This window comes from Equus asinus, chromosome 3 (assembly GCF_041296235.1).
Source record: "Equus asinus isolate D_3611 breed Donkey chromosome 3, EquAss-T2T_v2, whole genome shotgun sequence".
NCBI classification, from domain to species: domain Eukaryota; kingdom Metazoa; phylum Chordata; class Mammalia; order Perissodactyla; family Equidae; genus Equus; species Equus asinus.
In genome coordinates, this window is record NC_091792.1 from 112327290 (window position 1) to 112354048 (window position 26759).

The window sequence follows — 26759 nt, forward strand, 5'->3', positions numbered from 1 at the left end:
GTCTAACAGATATCACACACTTAACATACCCTAGCAGAAATCTTAATTTTCACCCCCAAATCCTTCCCCTTCCTCAGTTTTCTTCATGTTGGTAAATGATATTTCAGTGTCCTTAAGTGCTCAGGCCAAAACTCTAAGAGCTATTTTATCTCACTGAATCCTCTCCTCTCAAGCTGAATCTTTTCTATGTTCAAAAACATCTGGAATTGATGCATTTTTAACATTTCCTTCAGTGCCACCTTAATCCAAACATCATATCTTGCTTAACAAATTTTGAGTTTCTCCTAAGTAATGTCCTTGCTTCCCATTTTCCACACAGCATCCATAGTGATCTTTTAAAAAGGTAAGTCATGGTGCTTTGCAGTGACCATTGAAATTCATCTACTCCAACTAATATCTCCTATAATAAAATCACTTAGAAAACAGATCTATATCTACTGACACAAATTATACTTTTAAAATACTTTGTATCATATTTGATTATGATAATATCTAATATTATATTTTCTCAGAATAAAATATGATACTAACTACTGGTAGTCTGTACTTTGTTTAGATAGCTCTGGGAAACTACTATGCATTTGAAAATTTGCTAGATATATTTTATAAAATGTGTTTATTCACATTTTATTTTACATGAAAGATTTATTGTACATTGAGATTCCCATGTAAATTTCATCCTTAGCTCTCACATTACAAATTATTTATCATTATGACTTGAAATTGTGTTAAAATAATATTTCCTTATTATTGAAGGTGGGCCTTTTTTGAAGGACTACGTAACCATTCAAAGTGTTGCAGCCTCCTCCATTGTCACACTCTATTTTACAGACCTAGGTCAACAGGTCAGTTGGACTACAGTAAGTATCAATTTGAAATGCAATACACATGTCACATATTTTGATGTGAATAATTTGTTGACCAGAAGGACAATTTCTATCAAATAAATTCATAGTGAAACAAAATATTGTACTGAATGATATTTTAAATTTTCCATTCATACTATGATCAGTGTCCAAAATTCCATTCAACAATTGGAGCAGTATAAATAGACAGTTGAAAGAAGGAAGACAAATTTCTTTTTAAATATCAATCTACCCTATGACTGATGGCCCCATTTCTGCTTGCCCTATGCCTTGTCAGTTCAATGGTATTTCTTCAGATTTTCCTTCTAGGGTCCTGGGGGTAATGAAGACTCTTCTAACATCAGACAGAGGGAAATAGAATATTCAATAAAAAATGTTCCAAGACTGAGGGAGAACATTTTGGAAACTGAGAATGAAGTAGTAAGACTTCTTTGAGTTTGGGGAGGCAGGTGTTCTTTTGGTTCATCTGGGAGGAGGAGCTTTCAAAGTAACAGCAGCTGAATCCAATGGCATTAGAAGAAAGAAGACTAAGACACAGAGTACTAAGAAACAGAAAATACTTAACACTATTTCACAAACATTGGACTATTCATGAATAAAGAAATAGGTAGATAGGGGCTGGCTTTGTTGCATGCTAGTTAAGTTAGGTGCCCTCTGCTTCACTGGCTGGGTTTGTGGGTTCCAATCCCAGGTGCAGACCTACACCATTCATCAGCCATGCTGTGGCAGTGACCCACATACAAAATAGAGGAAGATTTGCATAGATGTTAGGTCAGTGCTAATCTTCCTCAAGCAAAAAGAGGAAGGTTGGCAATAGATGTAGCTCAGGGCCCATCTTCCTGACCAAAAAAGAAAAAAGAAAGAAGTAGATAGATGGAATAGCTTCAGTAGCAAGAGGAAATACTATGTGATATTTAGTGACAGAGGCAGTGAAGGAGTTAATTTGATAAATAATTTTGACACTGATATACAGAGAATAGTACAATTATTCTATTTTTCAATTAAACTTATTTTATATTTCTTGTTTAGGCTTTTAAAGGTTTTTTTTCTGATTATGTCCTATTCCATATTTGTGATGTGATTACACTTTTAATATTTTCTATTCAAAATGGCTTTCCTTTTTGCCAGCATTAACAATTAACATTATCATCCATAGTGCTTTGAGTTTTCCTTTTATACTTAAACAATCAATTTTTAAAATTATTACAAACACAGGATAACTTTTACATTCTTATTTAATTCTCAAAAAGAGAAATTCAAGTTTACATTCATTAATTAAAATATTGTCACATCTTTTATTTTTCTAGCAGTCTGTCCTTTAACATATATTGTCTTCCTGTATTTAGAGAATTATTTATATTTTAGTATTTTGGGTTAAATAGTTGCTTTAATTTCCAAAGTTTGCTGAGCTTTTGAGTACTAATTTATTGCCCTAAAAACTGAGTTTAGAATATTCTGAATCCTGGTGCAATGTTTCATAATGTTTACAAAACAATCTATTGATGCGTGTATTGTGTAAGTCAAGGGTTTAATACTTAAATGTGATATCTACAGACCTTTGCTAAAAGAGATTTTAGACAAGCAGATTTTGATCTTCAAAGGTTAAACTATTCAGAGTCTTTGTTCACATTTATGATGAAAAGGGAATTCTGTCTACAGAAGTTGTGTCAGGGTGAGTGACATTAACAGCGTGTTCATTAGAAATTCCAGCTGCATCATTTGGATAAGCACTGAGGAGAGAAAGTGCTAAGGTGGAATTCTATGACAATTGTACTAGAAAATTATAGCTTATTTGAGAGGAAAGTCATTTAGTTGACAAAAGGAGCTCTGGAAATAGGCTGGATATTTTTAAATCAACTCTATGGTTCATATGACCTTTTGCTCCAAATGAGTCTGTTCCATTAAATGCTAAAAATATACACATTATATTCCAATCACGCCTACTTTATATCAACTAAATTATACAATAAAAGCAGTATTTTACCACACATAACATTCTTGTACATTTATAAAATATTAAATGTGCTCCTATAATAAAAGTATTATTATAGTTTTTTTAAAAAAACAATCTCTTTAACTTAGCAAGGTCAAAATTAATATTTTAATAATATTTTTCATCAAGTAAGAGTATATTATCACCGAATATTGAAAAAACTCTTACCTCATTGAATTTATTGAAAGAGTTAGGAGAAAGTGTTAATATAGCAATGTAATAATCCTCATTATATAAATCCTATTAACTAAACTAAAGATCTTATTCAGTCTTCACCACTTATACATTCATCCATGTGTGTGTCTATAGTTCTGTGCAGTTTATCTCTTGCTTAGATTCATGTATCTACCACCAAAATCAGATACAGAATTGGTCCATTCCCACAAAGGAACTCCCTCAATTACCCTTCTATATTCACACATTCTTTTCCCTACACTGGGACAACCACCAATCTATTCATCTCTATATTTTTGTCATGTGGGTAACGCGATGCAAACAGAATCAAACAGTATTTTGTGATTGATATTTACTTTTCCCTATGCGTTGTGCCTTTGGGATCCATCCTGCTTGTTGCATGTAACAAACTCAGTTCTCATTTATTGGTGAGTAGTATTCTGTTGTATGGATGTAACAGAGTTTGTTTACCCATTCAGCCATTGACAGACATTTGGGTCGTTTTCAGAATTTTACTATTACAAATAAAGCTGTTATCTGTTCGTGTATTTGCATGAACATAACTCTTTTCTGATGCACATAGTTGAGTTTTACAAGTAACTTTTATATTCTAGATAAGTACTTTAATACATGGTTTGCTAATATTTTCTCTCAGTTTTTAACTCTTTTCATCTTTTCAACAGGGTTATTTTTTTGCTGTGCAACAAGTTTTCAATTTTTATTTTTTTGAGGAAGATTAGCCCTGAGCTAACTATTGCCAGTCCTCCTCTTTTTGCTGAGGAAGACTGGCCCTGAGCTAACATCCATGCTCATCTTCCTCCACTTTATACGTGGGAGGCCTGCCACAGCATAGCTTGCCAAGCGTTGCTATGTCCGCACTCTGGATCCGAAGTGGTGAACCCCTGGCCGCCAAAGCAGAACGTGTGCACTTAACTGCTGCGCCATCAGGCTGGCCCCCAAGTTTTCAATTTTAATGCAGTCTGATATATCAATATTTTCTCTTAAGGATCTTGCCTTCGCTGTCATATGACCTATGTAAGAACTCTCTGCTGGGCCCTAAGTCCAGGAGTATTTCTCCCACGATTTTTTCTAACAGTTTAATAGTTTACATTTTAATCATAGTCTATTTATATTGTAGAGAATTACCTATTTTTTTAATCACCAAACAATCAGTATTTTCTTCCAATTTGCCTCTTGTGTTTTATAATCCATTTTCTGTTTTTTTTTTCTTGCCGCATTTGGATTAATTGTCATACTTTTTTTTCTATTAGCCTCTGTTATTTTGGTGGTTATATCTTCTTTTTTTTTACTAACTCTAGTGTACTCAAGAGATTACACTGTAGGTTTTTAAAATATTAGACACTAATATAAAGTGTTTAATTTAAGTTTACTAATGTGATACCTCATAGATAAATGACTTTAAGATATTTGAGTTCCTCCTGACATACCTTCTATTGTGGTATATTTTAATTTTCTACATATTTTAAAGCCAAAATCCAGTACTATAATTTTATATAGTCAATATTTATTTAGATTTATCCTCTTTACTGCAATTTAGTTCTTCCTTCTCATGTTGAACTAATCTGGTATCATTATTCTTCTTCCTGAAAAACACTTTCAGTGCTTTACTCTACTTTTATCATTAACGAATTCTCTCAATTCTTGTTCATGTTAAAGCATGTTTATTTAACTTTTATTCTTGAAGAATATTTTTGCAGAAAAAAATAATTCAATCTTGGTGGTTATTTTTGTTTTCACTTCACAACATTTCATTATTTTTATTTCTGGCTCCCACTGTTTCTGTTGAAAAGTCAGCTATACTTCTTTGAAAGTAGTGTGTCTTTCTCTGGCTTATTTAAAATTTTTCTTTGTTTGGTTAGCAGCAGTTTGACTTTGGCACTCACAGTTATGATTATGTTTCTGTTTCCTCTGCCTCAGGTTTATAGTGTTATCTGAGTCTATGGTTTGATATATATATATTTAATTTGAAAAATTAGCATAATCTCTTCACCTTTTGCTTTTCCGTTATTCTCTTTGTATTATCCTTCCGGGTTTCATATTGCATTTCCATGTTTTTCTTTTCAGAGTTTTCAGATATCTGCCGACAGTCTCAATCATGTCTTTTATTTCTTCAAATATTAAAAGATAGTTTTTTTTTAAAGATTTCATTTTTTCCTTTTTATCCCCAAAGCCCCCCAGTACATAGTTGTATACACTCTTCATTGTGGGTCCTTCATAGTTGTGGCATGTGGGACGCGGCCTCAGCGTGGTTTGATGAGCAGTGCCATGTCCTCGCCCAGGATTTGAACCAACGAAACACTGGGCCACCTGCAGTGGAGCGCGAGAACTTAACCACTCGGCCACGGGGCCAGCCTCTAAAAGATAGTTTTGTAAAAGTATATGTCTGATAATTTTGTTCTGTGAATCCTCAGTTTATGTGTTTTTAATGTCTGCTGTTTCTTTTGGTTTCGGTCACAATATCTTCACTCCTTGTATACTCGTATATTTATAACTTAGTGCAGAAAAATTTATGTGAAAAACTTTAAAGATAACTTGAGCCTAGGATGATGTTACCTTCTTTCAAAGATGATCTATCATTCTACAGATGGACTAATGGCACTAATGGGTCCAGGTCGTTTTAACCCAATCAATGATTGAAATGATTCCAGGCGGAGCCTCAGTACCTGTGTAGACAGATCTATTTCTGCCTCATCTTCACTCCCATGGTGTAATTCACTAACCCAAATCCTGGAGGTTTTTATAAAGCCACCTCCATCCTTGCAAGACACCAAGCAACAATTTTTGTCCTTTTCTTCTCAAGCACCCCCAAAAGATTTGATCTTCTCACCAGGCTTCGTACCTCATGTTCAATCATTACTCTGGAGCCCCGTTTAAAAATCTTGACCTTCTAATTCTTCCATGACTCAGTAGCTCTTTGAAGCCTGAAAAACATTTTAATCAATCTTTCTCGCTGATCTCATTAGAATGATTTGTTTGAATAATCTAAAACAGAATTCCCCATTATATGTTATTCCTATAGTGGTTAAATTAAAAAATAATAATTTCTAGTATCGTATTAGCTTCGATAGTACTCATTGAGTACAAAGTGATACTACTATCGGGAAATGCTCTCATAATTGTATTTAGTAGCTCTCCTATCTTTAAAAGGTTAAAGTTGGCACTGCTTTATTTTTGTTCATAATTTTCAACAACTGTGAAATGCGCAATTTATTTTGCTTTCGACTGTCAATTGCAATTTTAAAAAACAAGTAAAGCCATCACCTTAACAACAACAGGAATAAAAAGTCATGCTTTTTCTTTTCAAGAGAGGATGAAATGCATTAAGCACAGTCTAAGCACAAGAGTCCTAATCAATTCACAATTTCAGCCACATGTTTCAATTATATTTTCTAAAACAGCTTATTGCCTTCTACCTCTCTCAATTTAGACAAACACTAAATTGAATACTCCACAGAAGTTCAAAAAAATCCCAATTCCCTGGCTTGCCTAGTAGAAGTAGTGAATTTTGCATTTAAAGCAACACATTAGTTTAATACAGAGAACTTTCTATAAAAGGGAAGCATGAAAAGAATTTGATTTTGGAATTTAAGGTAGCATGTATCTGCAAAGTAAAAAGGGTATATCTACTTAATTTGAAGATAGAATCTCTGCTAAACTTGCGGATTACAATGGCGTTCCTAGTCTTTGCAAATTCATCTGATTTGCTTAGGCTGTATACCCAAGCATATTTGTCTGTTTGTTTATTTTGGTTTTAGTTTTGTTTTTACTCTCTCTTTTTTAGTAGAAGAAGAGCAATTCCTGTTTCAGAGGCTGTCATCTTACTATTTGTCTTTCTGGCTTGTAGTTTTATTTATTCTGAAACTATTTTCTTATTACCTTCTAAGTTTAATAAAACATATCTCTTCTTTTCTTCTATTTGCACCCAAATAGACTTTTTTTTGAAAGATGCATTGTACAAAGATTATTTCTTATCATTTTCTACTGCTGTCAGGTCAGGATCTATCTTTCATACAATGTACTTTTTTAACCCCCAAGTTTCAGCATGAATAATATTTGTGATAAAATATTGGGCCTTCTAGAACATATTACTGTAAGCCAGCAGGTTCTCCAAATTTATTTTTAGGAGATGATGGAGATGAGATTGTAGTTTAATTTCCTCTGATCCAAGGAAACTTCCTATTTGTGATAGCATTTTTATTAACTTAATGAAGAGTGACATTTGGTCCACGTTAAGTATTATTCACGACAGTTTTCATTCCTGATATATTACTAGTGAATTTGCTCAAATTTGACCTGACTAGATCAGATGGCATTGAAACAAATATTTTAAACGTTTTGCTGTAATAAAATAATCACTTTCCTTGTTCTAGAGTATAAACTAGACTCTATTATCAGGCATTCAAAAGTGGTAAATATTTTTTCTTTATATCTGAATAATCAGGCATGTTGTATGCCATAAATCAATATAGTCTCTCAGTAAAAAGGTTGCTTATATATTGAATTTATCAGATGTTGCATTGTTTTTAACCTTCACATAAAAGTCTTTTGGGGCTCATGAGATGATAAATATTGTTAAAAAGAAAAATTATAACTGAAGAAACCTATGTATATAAATAGCTATAACATGCATTATTGTATGTATGTATTATTATTATGCATGTATTATATGTATGCATATATATGTGCATGTATATATTTTTCTATGTGTATATGTATTTATTATTTATGCATATATACATAAAACATGCATATCATGTATTGTAACCATCTAACTATATAAAATTCTCACCAGAGATAAGAACATAATTTTTACTCAGTGTGCACACCTGCATATTCAGTAAAACAAGTGCAGCTTTAAGTTTTCCTCCTTAGAAAATGATGAAAATTGGCAAAGACAAAGCAAAGTAGTAATGGCAGTTGAATTTATCATTGTCATGTTTGTATCAATTCTCTTCTCTTTGAACACTCAGAAGTCAATTATATTTTCCCTTTTCTGTCTGAAAATTCCAGAGTGTGACTTTAACTTGGTTGCAGTATCAAAACAAAGTCAAATAATGGACAGTCACCAGATTCAGAAAACCAGTCAGCCAGTTAATCTTTCTGCAATCACAAGTTCTTGCTTCCAGCTATCTTTCCAAATCTTAAACTGTCTCTCTATAGGATGGATATTTCTTTCCACATATGTGGTTGCCCCTCAGCTCCAGAAGTCAGAAGGCAATCCGTTTAAATACCCACTCAGACTCATTAGAATCGAAGTCTAAAATTTCCAAAAGAGACAACTAAATAATTTCGATTTTAATCAGGGTCAAATCAATTGAGTTCAAGACGACGTGGCCATGTAAAGATAAGGAAAAAACCAAAAACAGTCACTACAGCCCATTCCATTCAGTGACAAGCACAGTTGACACAGAAGATGGAATGTGTATGGGGCTAGGGAGACATGAAGAAATATTTGGTTATTGGTTAGTTAAATAAAAATTCCTTTGTACTGTTTATGAAAAAAACATTAGGTTCAATATTAATTTTTATTTTAAATTAATTATTTATAATTGTCATTCTCCTAACTCTTGGGTAATTCTTCCAAGGAAGACTTTTTGTTATTTGCATTAGCACTTAGTCTAATTCTTTTAAAAAAATAGATGCTCATAGTGATAAGTGAAACTTAACATCTATAAAAATATGTTTAATCTAAATCAGCTTCTTATTTTCAGGTATTTTTGGCTGAATACACAGGACCTCTGCTAATATATCTCCTCTTTTATTTGAGGATCCCATATATATATGACATGAAAGAGTGTTCTAGAAGATTACGCCACCCAGTGGTACAGTAAGTAATACGTATAGTACGTATAGATTAAGGAGGAGGTGAACTAGTACACAGATATTATCTTAATAAAGGTTGTTTGTAAACCCAATTAAAGTGAATTCAATTTTGGGGAAATATATTTTAGGTAACCATAAATAATGTATCCACACCAACTTGCAAATTTATAAACAACAAACTATTAAATATACTTTAAAGTAGAGGGAATTTAAGTTGATAATAATCACACAACAAGAGAAATCTGGAAATTTAGAAATATCAAAAAAGATCTTCAATTATAAAGTTGAGCAGCCATATTTGGGCTCAAAATATAGATACTTCTTTAAAAACATGGGCAACATTACATAGGAAAGAAATAATGACCTAACTAATGAAAAAGTTTTTACGAGTTATCTTTAGTAAGTCAAAATACAAAATTAAATTTTACGTTGAAGACAGAAAAAAGACCAAGACAGTTATCAAAGCAGAATATACAACCGGAGTAGTTAGCATATTGTGGAAATAATTGGTTGGTCTGTCTGTCTGTCTCTTTCGGCATACCGAATTAAAGAGAAAGAAAATCATTATTCAAGATGCTACACTGAGATGTAGGATTAGCAATTTGTTCAAAAACAAAAAAAAAGAACCTGATTATATGACTAAAGTCCAAGAGAATTATGAAGAAAAATTCAGGTCACGGGAATACTAGAAGATAGAGAATGATTTGACTAGTAATTCTCCCATCTCAAATCAAGCTTTCCCTTACCCTTAATTTCTGTACTCCAGTCACTCTGGTCTTCCTTCTTATCCTGATACCTGCCGTGTTCCCTTTCACATGGGGCATTTACACATGCCATCCCTCTGCCTCAATCTTCTTTACCTACCTCTTCCTTATCTATTATTCAAGCTTCAAATAGAAGCTTAATATTTCTTACTTAAGGTAGCCATTACTATTCCTTCCATGACCAATATGCTACTAAAATATTTTTCTTTTATACAATTTATTGTATACAACTTTAAAATTATATATTCACGTAAACATTTGTTTGTGTTTTTCCCTCTATAGAGTAAAAGTTCTATAATGAATGTATTTTGATATCCAGGATATTTTCGCTGCTTAACACATGACTTGATTTCTAGGAAATACTCAAGAAAAATATTTTGAATGAAATATGTAGATGAATCAATATCATACTATGTATTTATTTTACATTGGGCACTTTTAGAGGATGAAAGAGAGGAACCTGACCTGGATGGGAGTTCTAAGATGGCTTCTCTAAGAAAGTTGCATTTGAACTTTTTTCTTTGTTCTCTGAAGAGATTAGTCAGATTTTAGTAAATTTGAGGAATCTTAATATGGAAATTATTTGTGGTACAAAGCCAATTGATGCTTTGTAGGGGCAGAAAGAAAGTTAGTGGAGCAGAGCACAGAGAAGATAGGGAGATCAGCTCTCGGGGATGATGGTCAGGTTTTATAGGACAAGCTGTTCGGGGCCTTTTGGAAAATTAACATCTGTCCTTTTTCTTGAGTGAAGGGAAGGCCCAATTCATTTAGAAAGAGTCTGGGGTGGAGAGTTCATAAGGAGAATGTAATTGCACTTAGTTTTTACACCAAATATATAATATGAACCAGATATATAGCATAGCATGAAAAAAGAACACTTTTTTCCCCAGTGGCATTCTCAAAGGAATTGACTCAGGGTTGGTTACCGTTCTTAAACACAAACACAGCGTGTTTTATAACATTTCAGTGATAAATGTATTTGTGCTACATTGTTCCAAAATAGCAAATATATTGTTTTTATGAAATTATTTCAGAGCAGATATACACAAACACACAAACTGCTTTTGAAATTTGTGTCACAGTAGAGATTATAAAGTAATCAAAGGTTTCTAAGGCAAGTGAATTTCAGGATGGACGATGTCATTTCCCAAGGTTAAGAAGATCAAATTTCAAATGTCATCTCCATTTGCCACACACTCCAATGTTAATTCTCCAAAATTGCTTTGAATCACATCACAGAGTCAAAAGTATTTTTCTGCTGGATTCAGATCTATATGTGACTGAACTGCCACAAAATTCTTTGAATTGCTTAGAAACCTCTGCACACTAAGGCCGAATCTCCTGCAGGATCTCTGTCCCCATCAAGTAGTGAAAAGGTGGTCCACAGCTTGGTGTAACACAGATGTTCTTTATTTAATCAACGGTATTTAAGATAGAGAAACATACTCAAAAGTAGCATAGTCTCTCCCACTAGAGGGATCAGGTGAACTAGCTGAACTGTGGCTAAGGCCACACCTTCTTGGGGCTTCTAACTGCATCATCAGCGATGGAAAAGCAGCCAGAGAAACCTTTCCTGCAGTCAGTGTTCACAGTGTGACTATCTGCTTTAAACGCAAGATAATACTTTAGATATTTGGATACTATATCCCTGTTTAGGGATGTATCCACCTCATTAACCCCACACTGTCAGGTCATCCTCCCTCATTTCACACATTCCATCTCAATAAACTCTACAATCGTCTAATGTTGCCTTCCATGAGTCTTCCCCAACTCCTGGAATCCTTCCACTGTGTCCTCTGCAATTCAAAGTCCATTATTAGAAAAATCTCTTATATCTTCAAAATTTTATCTGAACACTGCCTTCAAATTCTTCATCAACAGAAACCTGATACATTGCCTCCCTTGAAGCTCTGAAGTTGAGACTGTCTTCTTCCACAGCCCTCAGACTTTGAAACTTATTTGATACAGGATAAGATATTTTCAAATATTATAACTAGAAGAAGAATTGGGCCCCAGCCTATTTATGGATGTGCACTTAGTTTAGCACAGGAGAGAGCAAGAGTTGATGTTTGAAGAGAAGTCAATCAAAATGAAAAAAGAATAGGAATATTGTTGAATGAAATGAAACTTGGTAGGTGAGTTATCAATAGTGTGCAAAGTGGCATATATCCAAATAGCAAGGCATAGCAGTAAATTCTATACTGGTCTCTGTGCTCTCTTATGTATAGTATAAAATAAATAAGTGAACTAATTTAGAGGTATCATGGCTTGAACTAAAATTTCTCATTTAGAGCTCTGCTACATTGCTGGGTGTAACCTAATTTTTCTGCTTTATTACAAAATGGAAAATTTTATTAATCAGGTATTTATATAAACACTTCTACAAAAGAACGAACAAGTTAGGAGGGATATCAATGCCCTCACCAGTTCTTTGACCCCACAAGGCAACTTCCTAGATCAGGATCTTTGCTTGTGCTTGTCTTACTGTCTAGAAAGTGCTATCCCCAGATCACCACACTGTTTGGTCTCTCACATCTTTCAGAAATTGTCTATTGTTCACAGATATACACATCACATAAAACATCTCTCCCATAAGAGATGCAAAATTATATATTTATGAATTGATTAATAATGATAAATTCCCTGATGACTTAGCCAGGTTGATTAGTGTTTGTTTATTTGTTTGTCTTACCTAAAGTCACTATTATTAAAATCAGAAATCGTTGGTTCATTTTTGTTAAAATGAACTCCCAGTGGAGACTCGATGTTTTATTTTATGTAGACTAAATGGCATGCTGATTTTTATGCTCAACCTTTATTGGTTTAATTATGCAATCTTTGATTCATGTTGATTTTCTTGAATAGCAGCCAAAGGATTTGAAATTTTACATTTTATTTATAACAACATAGGTACAGATTTTAATGCAAAATATTTTTTTCTTAAATATACTTCTGTAAATTACATTTGGCATTTAGTTTTAAAATAGGGTTATACAAATGACAAGAAGAGGTGGTAACTTAGAAAAATAGCAACAAAAACAAATGCACAAAGGGACAAACAAAATATTGCAATATGTTAGGTGGGCAAAAACCAAACATAAACTAAACAAAACAAAAGCAGCATTGAACCCATAGGATATGAAATTCAAACTTTTTCAATCTATGGGACTTGCTAAAGGACAAGTAGACAATGAAAAAGTTATTCTGAATATTATAAAATGTCAAATGCATTCTAAGTAGGTTTTGGATATTTTTGAATTGTCTGCTTTAATCTGGAGGCATTTTGATATGAGCACATTTGCAATTATTATACGTACATATATTCCTGGAGCAGGTGCGAGCATACAATTTATGAAATATTTCTAGTGTCATCAGAAGTAAATTTATAGAGACTGTTGCAACAGTACTTTTGTTATTAAATAAGTTTAGAACATTTCTAGAATAAAAATATTAACACAAACACTTGTGGTTTGGTTACTGAAAACAATATTTCCTAATAAGTAGAATCATGTAGTAAATAAAAAAATTAAAATATCTTATGCATAAGGCAAGTCAGATTTTTAGGAGAGAATTTAATGTATTCATATTTCATTTTCTTTCTAGCTTGGCCTGCTTCTGCCATTGTATGCACTATATCCGATATCTTTTGGAAACCTTATTTGTACACAAAGTTTCTGCAGGACATACACCTTTGAAAAATTTGATAAAGGTAGGGATCGATATGTTTTGTAATTTTAATTATTACTGAGATAATTTATGTATCGAATCACCTGTAAAATAATTCAATCATGTTTATTTCCCTCAAGCCTAGATTTGTCTGTTCAGCAGTATCAGCCTGTCTTAAACATTCTGTTCCTGAAACGTTATTTCCTGGGTGACCTGTTTCATTGGAGCTGCCCTCAACCAATAACCCTGCATAGAAAAGTTTGCCAAGATCTTATGTTGCAAGCTAGATAAGTTCAGGCAACTTTTAATTTTGAAAATACTTAACATTGAATTCAGATTATTTAAGTGCCACTTGGAGGGGAAGAATGTCATTTATGAACCTTCCTATAAACAAACATCTGTGTGATTAAAATAATGATACTACACCCCATCTTTACGATACTTGACAGTGTGATGATAGTGGCTTTACTCTTCGAAAAAATGGTGAATGCAACAGTTATTAACCATCAAATAATGATCAAGAAAATGAGAAATTTTCTGGAACATTGAATTGGAAATGTAGGTTAGGTAATATGCTGCAATTCAACTTTCTAATTCAAATTGAAATTTACTTTTCAATTTAAAATTTATTTTCAATACACATTATGCTCTTACTAAAATCTTCCTTTCTTTGGCAAATATCTGTTTTCGAAAAGTTTCAACAAGGCAGCCATTCTATTGCCATTGTGATGAAACAGTAAACTCTAAAACTCTTAGAAACCTCAGAAATTGTTTCACTAGCTTCTCTTTTGACAGAAGGTATTAAAATTTATCATATCAGTATAGGATCAGCATTATAGCCTAGGACTTCTAAAACCAGGCCTTGTTCTTTCTAATCAATCAAGACATTACTTGATGAGCAAATAATTCATCTTCTTATTCATTTACTGTTGGAAAATGAGTATTAGTACATTTTATGCAATAGAAAATTTATTTTTATGACAATTCATATTTATTATCTGATAGACAAAAACCATTCTTCAGAAATTTTCTAAAGCAGTGTCACAATTGTCCTCTATCCTGAATACCCATTTATATTAATAAGGACTGAGTAAAGCAATGCATTTCTTTAGTGATATCAAAAAGGTACTTTTAAAATGCTATTGGATGAAGAAACATTCCATTTAGCCAGTTTAGAAAATTTACATCATTTTTTTTATACAAAACTACTGCAGTGTGGCATATAAACGTGTAGGGTGGTTTAGAGTGATGTGATCTATATGCTGTACATTACTTACTTTTATTCTGTGTTATTTGTAGGGCTGTGTCTTTTACTGGGGATTCACTTCTTGGATGGCCTACTACATTAATCACCCACGGTATACACCACCATGTATGTAGGATTTCTTCTTAACTAACCCCATACTAAATTGCCAACATCAAAACTCTTTCTAAACTACATAGAAATGATGAACAACATGGCACACTTAAAGGAATAAGCAAATAATGAAAAAAAAGTCAATTTTAAATTGTTTCCATACCATATTCCATTACATTTTTATGTAGACATAAAAGACCAGATTTGACTGTCATTCTTTGATTTATTTTCTCTCTATAAGAACTCTAGCAAAAATATGAGTTGATTGCAAACCTCCAAAATGACAGATAGTAAAATGAAAGAGTAAAGCTTAAAAAGAAAAATTCTATAAAATCACATAATCACGTACAATCAGCTATCAGATACTTTAAAAATAAACAATAAATAATTATTCTTCCAGGTGTGATTCAATGAAAATAAAATAGAGGCATCCTTTTTCTGTGACATACTGTTTCTTATTTATAACTTTCTTAAATCGCTTTGGTCCTTGACTCGGATGAAGCAATTTGGTGGAAAGTTAACTGGACCAAAGCTAAACCTTCAGTTCCTAATTTGGGGGAAAAAATACCTGTCCTGGAGAAGAATTTCATTTCTTTTACTCATCGTGGACTGCTCTCGCCAGCTTTTACTGCAGCTCCCAAGGCACACACATTTAATTGACAATTATTTTTTGTGGTCTATTTCTGCTCTTTATAAAGTTTGAAATAAATGGAAATGAATGACGTAGTCAAGCTTTATTTTAGATTTTATAAAATAATGTAATCTGACAATTTTTTGCTTGAAGTCTCAATACAGAGAATTACATTATTTGGGGTCTTTGCTAAGATCAGCAAATCTAGTTCAGCGTGCTAAGTTAAGAGTAACTGAAATGTTCAAAACATTAACTCTTCTAAATACTAACCATTAACTCAGAATATTGAAGGAAAAAATCTTTTGATCTCATATAACTCTAACTGATTTTTAAAATATTTACCAGAAGATGCACTTTTTAACTTCAGAACATAAACAGATAAATATTTTTGCTCCATAGTATGTTTAAGAAGAGCCTCTGAAAAATGCTACCTTCACATATCCGATGCAAAATAATAAAGGTTGATTGTGTTAATACAGGCAAAACATTTATTGAAAACAATATTTGTCGAGAACTGTAAAATTGCTATTTCTTTTGTAATTATAAACAACATTATTATGTAGGTGTTCATGTTCTCCATTATAGATTAGGAAAATGAGGTCCTGAGGCCTCATTTAAGACTTTTAAATGCATAAGATATAAGTAGGACTCAATTTTTTGATGTAATCAGGAGACGCATCTGTTTCTTAAATTGATAGTCATCTTAGTCAGCTTTGGTGGCTGTAACAAAATACCACAGACCGGATGACTTTCACAAGAGGAATTTCTTCCTCGCAGTTGTGGAGATAGGGAAGTCCGAGATCAGGATGCTGGCGGATTCTCTTCCCTGGTGAGGACTCTCCACCTGACTTGCAGAGGGCTGCCTTCTCACCATGTCCTCACATGGTGGAGAGAGAGAGGAAGCAAGCTCCTTGATGCCTCTTCTTATAGAGGCACTAATCCCATCATGAGGGCCCCAACCTCATGACCTCATCTAAAGCTAATTACCTCCCAAAGGTCCCATCTCCAAATACCATCATATTGGGGGTTAGGTCTTCAGCATATAGATTTTGTGGGACACTATTCAGTGTGTAGTAATAGTTATGTGGACCTAGGATAATTAGCCCACGTTACAGGCAAGTAGTAGGATTCAACAGATCTCTCTAATTTGTCATATGCTTATGACATTTGTTAGGTATTATTTTTTCTAAGAATTTCACTTTTCTTTTTGGCAGCTATGATACAAAAAGATCTTCCCTTGCGTTTTTCTCTTCCTAAGATTTTTAAAGATTACTCCTTCCCCTTTATAATATTTTAGTTAAAATTCATAGATTTAATATTTTTATTTTAAAATCTAGGTCATATATTAGATCATAACAATTCAATGCAGTGCCTCCAAAGTAGAAGTAATACAAACTACATTATCTTTAGATGAGATGATATAAACATTAAGCATAGTTAAGTAAAAAAAATTTGAACATAAAATTTTTAAACTAGATGCTTAAAAACATATTCCTAAATAAGTATTGAATCTAAAAGTAAAAATAGTAATATTACAGAAAAGACTATGACAAAGTGACAAAAGAGGAAACGAGTACATATTAAAGCTGTTTCTAGCAAAGTAGTTATAATCTTATTAGATAATCATATATAAGGAAAATGAATCAAACATACTAATTCAACAGGTTAGAAATTCCTTTGTTTTAAAACATTTTACTCCAATTGTGCACTGCTTAAATTTGTGCGCTTAGCGTTGCAGAATAGACAATTGAGCCAATTTTTACATTGTTTCCTTTGAAAATTTTCTTTAGAACCTGCATGCTTACAACATATTTTTCCTTCATTTTACCCTCAAAATTAGAAAAAGAAAGAAAAGAACAGTGGTAGGATTTTATGTATGTTTACTTTTTTCATCATGTTTTTCTGGGGTTTCACTTTAGGTATGTTCTTTCTACTTACATACTCAAGTCTTTCATTCTGGATATTTCTTCTTACATTATAGCTATGATTCTTATTTTTCTGTTCTTTTTATGTTGTCGTAGTTTACACTGTCGCTCTTTGTCTTTTACATCAACTGGTTTTTTTTTCACCACTTTCTACATTCTCTATGCCAACGCTTTCATCTTTTTCATAGTCCTAGTCTCAGCAGATCTGACTGCACAAAATTAACAGCATTTGTACGTTTACACGCTTAAACCAACTTAAATGAAAGATAATATGTTGGTATTCATTTCCAACACTTATACCAGTAAGGGTGTCCTTTTCCATACTTCTTGAACAATATTTAAAAGTAAATAAGAAAAACATATTATCATAATTAAAAACTGCCCAGTGGCAGGAATATTCCATTAACCACAAACCAGGATGCATAGGTTCAGAAAACTTAATACATAATGTTTGATGCCAAAAATAGTCAAGGAAAAATGACCTACCTTTTTTTGCCTGCTTAAATGTGAAATATGATACAAATTGTAAAAATATTATAGCAAGTTTTAATGATAACATTTTTTTCTAGAAAGTTTGTTTTAAATTATATTATCTGTAACTGTGTTTTCTGGGAATAAATAGTAACAATATTTCAAAATTATACTCTTTGACCCAGTACCTGTTTTATCCCATCATTGTTTATTCTCATTAAAAAATGAAAACAAAGCACATCTTCACTGTCCTGCTGCAAGAAATGTTCTGAACCTCTCTCTTCTCTGTGTTAATATTTTTTCCTTTTTTTTTGGATGAAAACTCAATCATGTACTCGGAGAGTCCTCCCTGATTACAACAAATCCTTCTTTTTAGCTCTTAACATTGAATACGACATAGATCCTTCTTAGTAACACTTATCCAAGTTGCAAACTTCCATTTGTTATTATGTGGTTAGTATTTGTTTCCTTGTCAGAAAGTAAGTTCTATTCAGACAGGGTTGCATTTGCCTTTGTTTATAATTAATTTATCAAAAGAATACAGTGTAGTGCTGCCATGTAAATTCCTAATAACTATCGTTGAATGAGTAAAGTTTTGTCCAGATGTGGGCACAAATAAAAAAAATTATGGTTGATAGGGATGGATATCACCTAATTATTATGATGTAGCTAGAGAAGAATGTTTATATCGCAAAATGTGTATAACATAATATTAAGGGAAAAGGTTATTATAAACTTGTTCTATTAAATATTATAAAAAGTGTATAACAAATGATGTATATTTCCAAAAGGGAAAATTTGAATTTTAACTAGGTTCCATGGATGACAGGATTTTTAATGGATTTTATTTTCCCTTTACACTTTTATATATCTCAAATTTTCTCCATCAATATATTTTATTTTATACTTAGATAAATGTACTATATAAAGAAAAACTTCCAATACAAGTACATGTTTTATATATGTACTTTATACATATAGCCAAATATACTTATGTAACTTTTAACTAAATTACACTTTTAAATTTCTAGCCCGTAGAACTAGAACTTCAGTAAAAGACTTATACAGAAAGATATTTGAAGCAGTATTATTTATCATACACAAAATTAAGTGATCCTAATTGCAGCAAGTGCATAATATTTACTGTTTCAAGAGCTGGCCACATCACACCTTATGATGCAGATTCCATGATAGTTTTGACAAGGAATGTTTAACAATATTGGAAAAGTCTTTAAATATATTCTTACATAAAAATACAAGATTCAAAATGGGGCATTCTATTAATTTTTATTTATATAGGTGTTTATATAAATAAATACAATTTACATGTGCACACATAAAACTAGAAGAAAGAAATGGAACTATTAATACAGAAGATAAGCTTATCAGGTAATTCTATTTTCCAGTACTTTTGTATATTCCAACTTCTCCAACAGGAATAAGGTGACTTTAGGACATTGTTTTTAATTCCACTTTGTCTATTACTCTTTATAAGATTTGGGAAATTATATAACCTATATTTTTCTTTATTTTAAGATAAAACAATAATACTTGCCTCATATTTTTTATGATGAAAAAATAAAAAACATTTAAAATATTGCCTGTTAGAAAACATCAATGCAGAAATAAAAATTATTATTAGGATTTTTCTTTTTGTTTTTAAAGATTTTATTTTTTTTCCTTTTTCTCCCCAAAGCCCCCCGGTACATAGTTGTATGTTCTTCATTGTCTTTTTGTTTTTAAACATTAAAAAATAAGTTTTTATTGGGTGCCATTATATGTTAGTCTGTATTAATGTGCTTTTAAAGTGACAAACAAAATAGATTAAATCTGCTTTCAAACAGTTTAATTATACAAATTAAAAAAAGATTTCATTTGTATTCTAAATATCATTATGTTACTAAAAGAAAAGTACATCTGGAAAGTAAAAATATTTTCATCTCTTTAGACTGCAGAAGTATCATCCCAAAAGGTCAATTACATACCTCGTAGGACTTTTGACCCGAGGCTAGTGATATCCAATAAACCTTGCCCGAATTCTTGCTATACTGTGGCAATCCAAAATATAAGTGTTTGCATAACATCTTCCTTTCCTACTTTCTAGCATTTGGAAACAGGCAAATCACAGTATCTGCTATCAATTTTCTGGTACGTATTCTTTATATTACTCATACTGTAATTGTGGTATTATTAAGAATGCAAATCAGATCGCACTTGAGGATTTGCCATGTAGAAAATATGATCTATTTTATATCATATACATAATGGTGTTAAATGAAGTAAATCAGATAACTTCCCATAATCAAGTCATTAGCTCTCTCAATCTTTTAATCAAAATGTTGTACTCATCTGTAAAGGATGATTAGAGTCATTTAAAATACAGTAAAATTTGAAAAAATTATACTCAGTAATTCTTCCAATTGTCAGCATATTTACCAACTTGTAAAACTCTAAGAGCAAAAAGTTTTACAAATCTGATAGATGAACATCCAAAAAACACTTTGGCATAATTGTTAATTTAAGTGATTCTGGATGAAAACAAAGCGATTTTTTGAGTGAAACACAGCTCTTTCTTAATTGTTCTCAGTCCAGTTCCTTAGATCATTCTATTTAACTTCACATACCCATTGTTTGAGTTGGGTCCAAATCAATCTGTGTACCACAGATTCTTTATTATTTCTGAAATACGTGAATTATTTCATTAGACATATTTAGCCTCATACCATGCTTTCATTCTTTGTTCATGTTCTTCCCTCACTCCTGTCCCTGAGAGATTAACTCCCATGATTCCTGTCCTCGATACGTTGATATCCTCCCATGAACAAGTCCATATTCCTTGTGACGTTTGTACTGAACAACTTAGACCCCACCACTTCATACAAGGCATAAATTGCACTCCATAACTCTGCAAAAGCTCTCACACAAACCTCTGTGTGCGTATATATATATTTGTTTTAATTAATAGCTTGGTTAATAACATCCTCTATGGTGATGGTGGTGAGGGGAGCAGGTCATTTTAAATTTTTTTAGCAACTAGTTTTGTGCATAGTAGGAGCTCACCACTCACTTGAATAAATAACAAAAAATCACTTCTTTATTTAGAAATTTTTAAGCAAATATACTGTAAATATGTCACCACCTTTTAGTTTTTGATATATGTATATTGTTCATGGACAGAAAGTCTGCAGTTATTTATTTTGATGTCTTTATTGCTAACTTACATTGCACCAAGTCTAATGTTCTCTTTATATTAACCACTTAGTTAATTTGAGCAAATGGAAGAATGAATTCATGGATTAACAAAATAATAATCACATACTTGGTCTTTATTTAGATATATTTTTAGATTAATATCTGATTGTTTCTCTCATTTTTCTCTTCCTTATGAAATCATCCACTACTTTTTTGGCAAGTTGTTTACTCTTATTTATTTTTGTGTAAATATTTACACAGCTCCCATTTTATATAATATATTTTATTTCTTTCCTTTTCTCAAATGTGGTGTGGATATGAATCCATGGCTCTAGAACAAAAGAAAAATTTTAAGAAAAGTTGTAGCTTTTAAAAAATTATGTATCATAATAGTTGTAATATTTTTCTTGAAAAGTGAAAAGAGTCATAATTGGAAACAAGCAAAATTCTAATAGTTTGCAATATATATTTTTCCTCCAAAGTCTTTTGAAAACTCTGCTTCCTTATTAAGCTACTAATTCTTCTCCGTTATTCATGCCTTTATTAATTAATGCTATTTTATATAGTCCCCAGGGCGAAACTTAATATTAAGAAGAAGAATTAAGCAACTAGTAAAATCTTAACACGCAGTTGCTGTCTTGTAAGGGCCAAGATGCCAAACTATGCAAATACTGATAAATAGTGGCATAGACTATGTCCAATACAGTCGTAGCACGTAAATGTGATAACTTTAATTCCACATCTCTGAGCATAGAACAAGCATTGTCTGTTTCTGTTATAGACTTAAATTAGGATAAAAAGACTAACTTGTGCTTCTAAGTATAAACAGTATTGAATATATGGAAAAAGCTTATTTTAAAGTCAGAATTTTGAGTGTAATTGTATTCCATTACAAATAGAAATTTAGAAATTAGACAGAAGGGCCACAGTGGCTCTTAAAATTGTAAGTTGTGATGATGAATTTAAAAAGCCTGCTAGCTCTGGAATTTCTTAATAGTGATCAATGTAGGCAGAACACACAATTTTTACAAATAATAATGATATTAATATATAAGGTTTACAGAATTGATTCTAATACAGAAAGTAACAACTAATGAGTTGATCGAGTTCGTGTATAATCACCTAAATTGAAGATGCCTGCCATATCATTATGAGTGTAACATTCTATATTTCAAGGTTAATGTTTTCATTCATAATAGCTGAATGTATAAGTGTTTACCTTGAGGATTTATTACAAATAATACATATACAAATGATTTTGAAACAATAAGCAACCTGCTTTTAAGTCCAATGCATTTCAAATTATTTTATATCAAAATTACTAGCATAAGGCAGGCGTGGTGGTGAGTGATTAAGTTCCAGCACTCTGTTTTGGCAGCCCGGGGTTCGCTGGTTCCGATCCTAGGCATGAACCTATGCACCGCTCATCAAAGCATGCTGTGGCAGGCATCCCATATATTAAAAGTAGACGAAGATGGGCACAGATGGTAGCTCAGGGCCAATCTTCCTTAGAAAAAACAGGAGAATTGGCGACGATGTTAGCTGAGGGCTAATCTTCCTCAAGCAAAAACAAAAAAAATTAGGGGCCGGCCTGGTGGCACTGCGGTTAAGTGCATACTTTCTGCTTCTGCGGCCTGGGGTTCACCGGTTTGAATCCCGGGTGCTGACACGGCACCGCTTGGCAAGCCATGCTGTGGTAGGCATCCCACGTATAAAATAGAAGAAGATGGGCACAGATGTTAGCTCAGGGCCAGTCTTCCTCAGCAAAAAGAGGAGGATTGCCAGATGTTAGCTCAGGGCTAGTCTTCCTCAAAAAAAAAAAAAAAAAAAACAATTACCAGTGTATAATAGAATCAATTATTATAAAGAAGGAACAAAGGGGAAATTCATGAGTCAATCATACAATGTAAAATTCAAGGAGAAAATGTCATAATTGCAACTGCTAATTATTCTGCTAATAAAATGTTATGTTTGTAAACTACTTGCTTTTCATTTATTGATCTATGTACTCTCAGCATAAGAAAAAAAAGCTTGATTTATTTAAAGTTGGTTTCACTCAGTAATTACTGAGCAACAAAGGAAAAGAAAAAAGAAAGAAAAAAAGACCAGAAGTTTAAGAGGATGAGGAAGATCATGTGACGCCAACAGTATAAAGCAGGCAGGGCTCCCATTCGAGTCTGAGGATAGAATGGAGAGTGGATCAAAGAAAGCTTCCTGGAGAATGTACGCGTAAAGTAGGCCTCAAAGGATACCCTGGGCTGTTTTCTCATAATGAAATAGCTTTATTTAATTTTTTAATTATAAAAATAATACATACAAATTCCAAGCAACATAAAATGGCATACAGATTTTAAATAATACAAAATTCCATCGCTAGAAGCAACGATAATTAACCATTCAATCAGTATCCTTCCCCTACAAATACAATTTTATTTAAATGTGGACCATAAAAAAAATCAAAGTAAAAACTTTAGAGGTCCTTGTTAAATGAAAAAATGTAGAGAATTATATAATACAAGTATCCCCGTGCTTTCCCCTCACTTCTAGGTGATAGGCAGTTCCACTAAAAATCCTTGGAGGAGCAGTGTGGGGTGATCTGATGCGCATGTGTTGTATGGGGACGTCTCATTTACTTCAAACAGAAGAAATGAGCTCAGAGAGACACCTCTCGATGTTGCAGAGGAGCAAACTGTGTTTTGTTGTATCTGGCATTTAATCCAACCAGCAAACCAATGGGTGTGAGTTTCTCTAAATTGAGTGAAGTTGTAACTAAACATTTCGACCTCAGACTTCTGTGTTTTGGTGTAACATAAAATGCCCTCAGCCAAGACACTAATCTACAGCATTGTTTCTTTTACGCCCTTGATTTATGTTTGGTTCTTTGTTAGAAGGTTCTCTTTCATAAAATAACAAAGAAAACTACATAGAAAACCACACTTCTGAAGCACCTCATTAAGGGACACAGAAAAGTTGGAAGGCACATCACTCTCACCGTTACCATTGAAACGAACTGGCCTTACTTCAGAAAAATAGTTGCTACGTAGAGCCAGATTATTACCTGGTAAGAAGATAATATATTAGAACCATGTTAAATATGGTTATACTTCTTAGTTATTCATGTGTGAATCATCCATTTTCTGCACTAACCATTAATAATTATAATTTTCTGGGGCCAGCCCAGTGGTGCGGCGGTTAAGTTTGCACATTCTGCTTCTCAGTGGCCCGGGGTTCGCCAGTTTGGACCCCGGGTGCGGACATGGCACCACTTGGCCAAAGCCATGCTGTAGTAGGCGTCCCATGTATAAAGTAGAGGAAGATGGTCATGGATGTTAGCTCAGGGCCAATCTTCCTCAGCAAAAAGAGGAGGATTGGCAGTAGTTAGCTCAGGGCTAATCTTCCTCAAAATAAACAAATAAATAAATAATCATAATTTTCTTTTCTGCTCCCTGTGTTTTCTTTCTACTGCTATTCTGAGCTTCCTACTACACTAAAAATATATTGTAGGCAAAACACCACACTTCACAATACATACTTAGTATGTTCTAAAGTTACATAATAATTCCTTGTGGAAAATCTTTGATTTTGGTGAGTTTTGACACATTTATACTATATTCTGAAAAGTATTGTATCACCTCTTCCTTTGGTACATTTTTTCTGTCTTTCAACACCACTTCGTTCCCTCAAATATGTTCTGGCATCACAAAATCTACAAGGGAAAAATCAAACAAGTAGAATCAAATACAGGCAAATTTAGAAAGGCATCAGAATATTTTTCCCTCTAACTTTTAGATATAACTTTGTTTTTCTGCTGTAAATATTGTGGAGACACACTATAATCCAGCCTGTTCATATTTCTATGACTCCTCTTCATCTTCTGAAACCAACCCCACCCACAAAGCAACAAATCAAAACACCAAAATCACAACTGCAAAACAAATGGATTTTATAATTTTTAATAATTGATTTTATTAATAACAATCCTGTTTTCTTTATCCACTCTTCCTCTCGAACCTTATTTTTACTCTCCAGAGGCAATCATAGTTTGTCAGTTCTCTGTACAAGGAGCATTTCACCCATAAAGGATTTTTCTTGCCTTTCTTACTGTCTTCAATGAGGGGGAAAATGAGAGGAATAGATAATAACATCTAAGGCATAGTTTGCAAAGTACTGAAAATAACTCTTCTCCCTGGTTTTGTCTCTCTGGTTCTAGTCTCACCATTGGTTATCCACTCATTTAGGTTAAGTTTTTTTATTAAAAGCAAATATTCTTGGAAAGGAATAAATTATGCTCTTGTCAAGTAGTCACACCTTGTCTTGTAACGTTTAACTGAGAAGGAGCTTGAGCATAGAACTGTAGTTTTTGATTAGGGGAGGATGCTGGGGACAATATATTATAATATTTAATAACGGTAGAGGTGAGTTGGCTGCAGTTGTGGAAACCACAGAAAGGCTAGGAAAATGCTTGTGAATGTTTGGTATTTGTGGATGAGATGAAGGAGGGGAGAAAAGGGTGCCAAATGTGAGTGCTTTCCTTCTCAGCAGTCTGCTCAGGTTTAGCTGGGACAATTTTTTCTCTGATCTTCTGCCTACTATTGATAACCACCGATAACAAGATTTACATTTACTTTTCATTGAAGATTTAAAATAAAATCTAGGCCTCTATGTTTTCTCATCATTTGCCATTCTACTTTCCTCTCAAATCCATGGACTATCTTTTAATTATATACATAGGACTCAAGCTTTATACTTAAATTTGATTGGAGTCACTGCTTCTTAAATAATTTATTTGGAAAACACGTTTAAAAAAATGATGTAAAATTAACGCAAATATTATATTTTATTATTTTACTATAATTACCATGGGTTCTTCATTTAAAACTGAGTTACTCCTGACTATAGTAATGGTTTCAATTAAAACCAGCAGCTATTATAACCAAAAAAATTGTTATTGTTAAAATATATAATATAAAAATGATATAAAAATAATGGCTGAAAAAGTCACTAAAAGTGTGTTTTTAATAATAATTAAATACAGAGTTAGTATATGTAAAATATCCTTATTTTTAAAATTTTATTGTTTGGGCCATTCTTATACTATATTTTTGTACTGTATATGCACATTCTTGTGTTATATAATATTTCATGAAAGCTCTATGGATTAAAAAAATAATTCAGGTATTTCCAAAATTGTAGTAATGAGGTAGACCACAGATATAAAATAAATAATTTTAAACATTAAATCAATTCCAAAATCAAATAGTTTGAGTTACAACTTATTGAGTGAAAATATCATCTCTTATAGCTGTTTATACAATAAAATATTAGTTTCATGCCACAAATAAATTCATAAAATAACTATTAAAATTTCTTTTTCACATCATGCAATAATATAAATGCAATATTTGAACTTTTTCTTAAAATCCTACAATTACTTATTTTCAAAAGTCAAATGTATTGGTTAGAGCAAAGACAATAAAATGGAGTTAAGATAGTCATAACAAAGGGCGCTGTAATGACTAGACATCCACATTCAAAAAAATGAATCTAGACACAAACCTTACATCCTTCACAAAAGTTAATTCAAAATGGATCACAGGCCTAAATGTAAAACTCAACACTATAAAACTCTTAGAAGATAACACAGGAGAAATCCTAGATGACTTTATGTATGGTGATGACTTTTTATATACAACTCCGAAGACACAATCCATGAAATCAATAATTGATGAGCTACTTCATTAACTTAAAAATGGCCTTGTGGAAGACAGTTTCAAGAGAATGAGAAGACAGGCACAGACAAGGAAAACAATATTTGCAAAAGATGCATTTGATAAAGGACTATTACCCAAAATATACAAAGAACTCTTAAACTCAAC

At 32.5% G+C, this 26759-nt stretch overlaps 1 protein-coding gene across 4 annotated transcripts in view; it reads left to right on the forward strand.

The window, feature by feature from the left end:
• The window catches only part of TECRL (trans-2,3-enoyl-CoA reductase like), a 95334-nt gene that overhangs the window by 51849 nt on the left and 16726 nt on the right, over nucleotides 1-26759 (forward strand). For 2 of the 4 annotated variants that reach the window (XM_070505747.1, XM_070505749.1), the window contains exons 4-8: nucleotides 757-860; nucleotides 8766-8881; nucleotides 13245-13350; nucleotides 14607-14679; nucleotides 19796-19839. In XM_070505747.1, the coding sequence (XP_070361848.1) occupies nucleotides 757-860; nucleotides 8766-8881; nucleotides 13245-13350; nucleotides 14607-14679; nucleotides 19796-19839 (443 nt within the window). The remainder of the gene's footprint in view (nucleotides 1-756; nucleotides 861-8765; nucleotides 8882-13244; nucleotides 13351-14606; nucleotides 14680-19795; nucleotides 19840-26759) is intronic. The other 2 variants (XM_070505750.1, XM_070505748.1) reach the window with 1 other exon arrangement.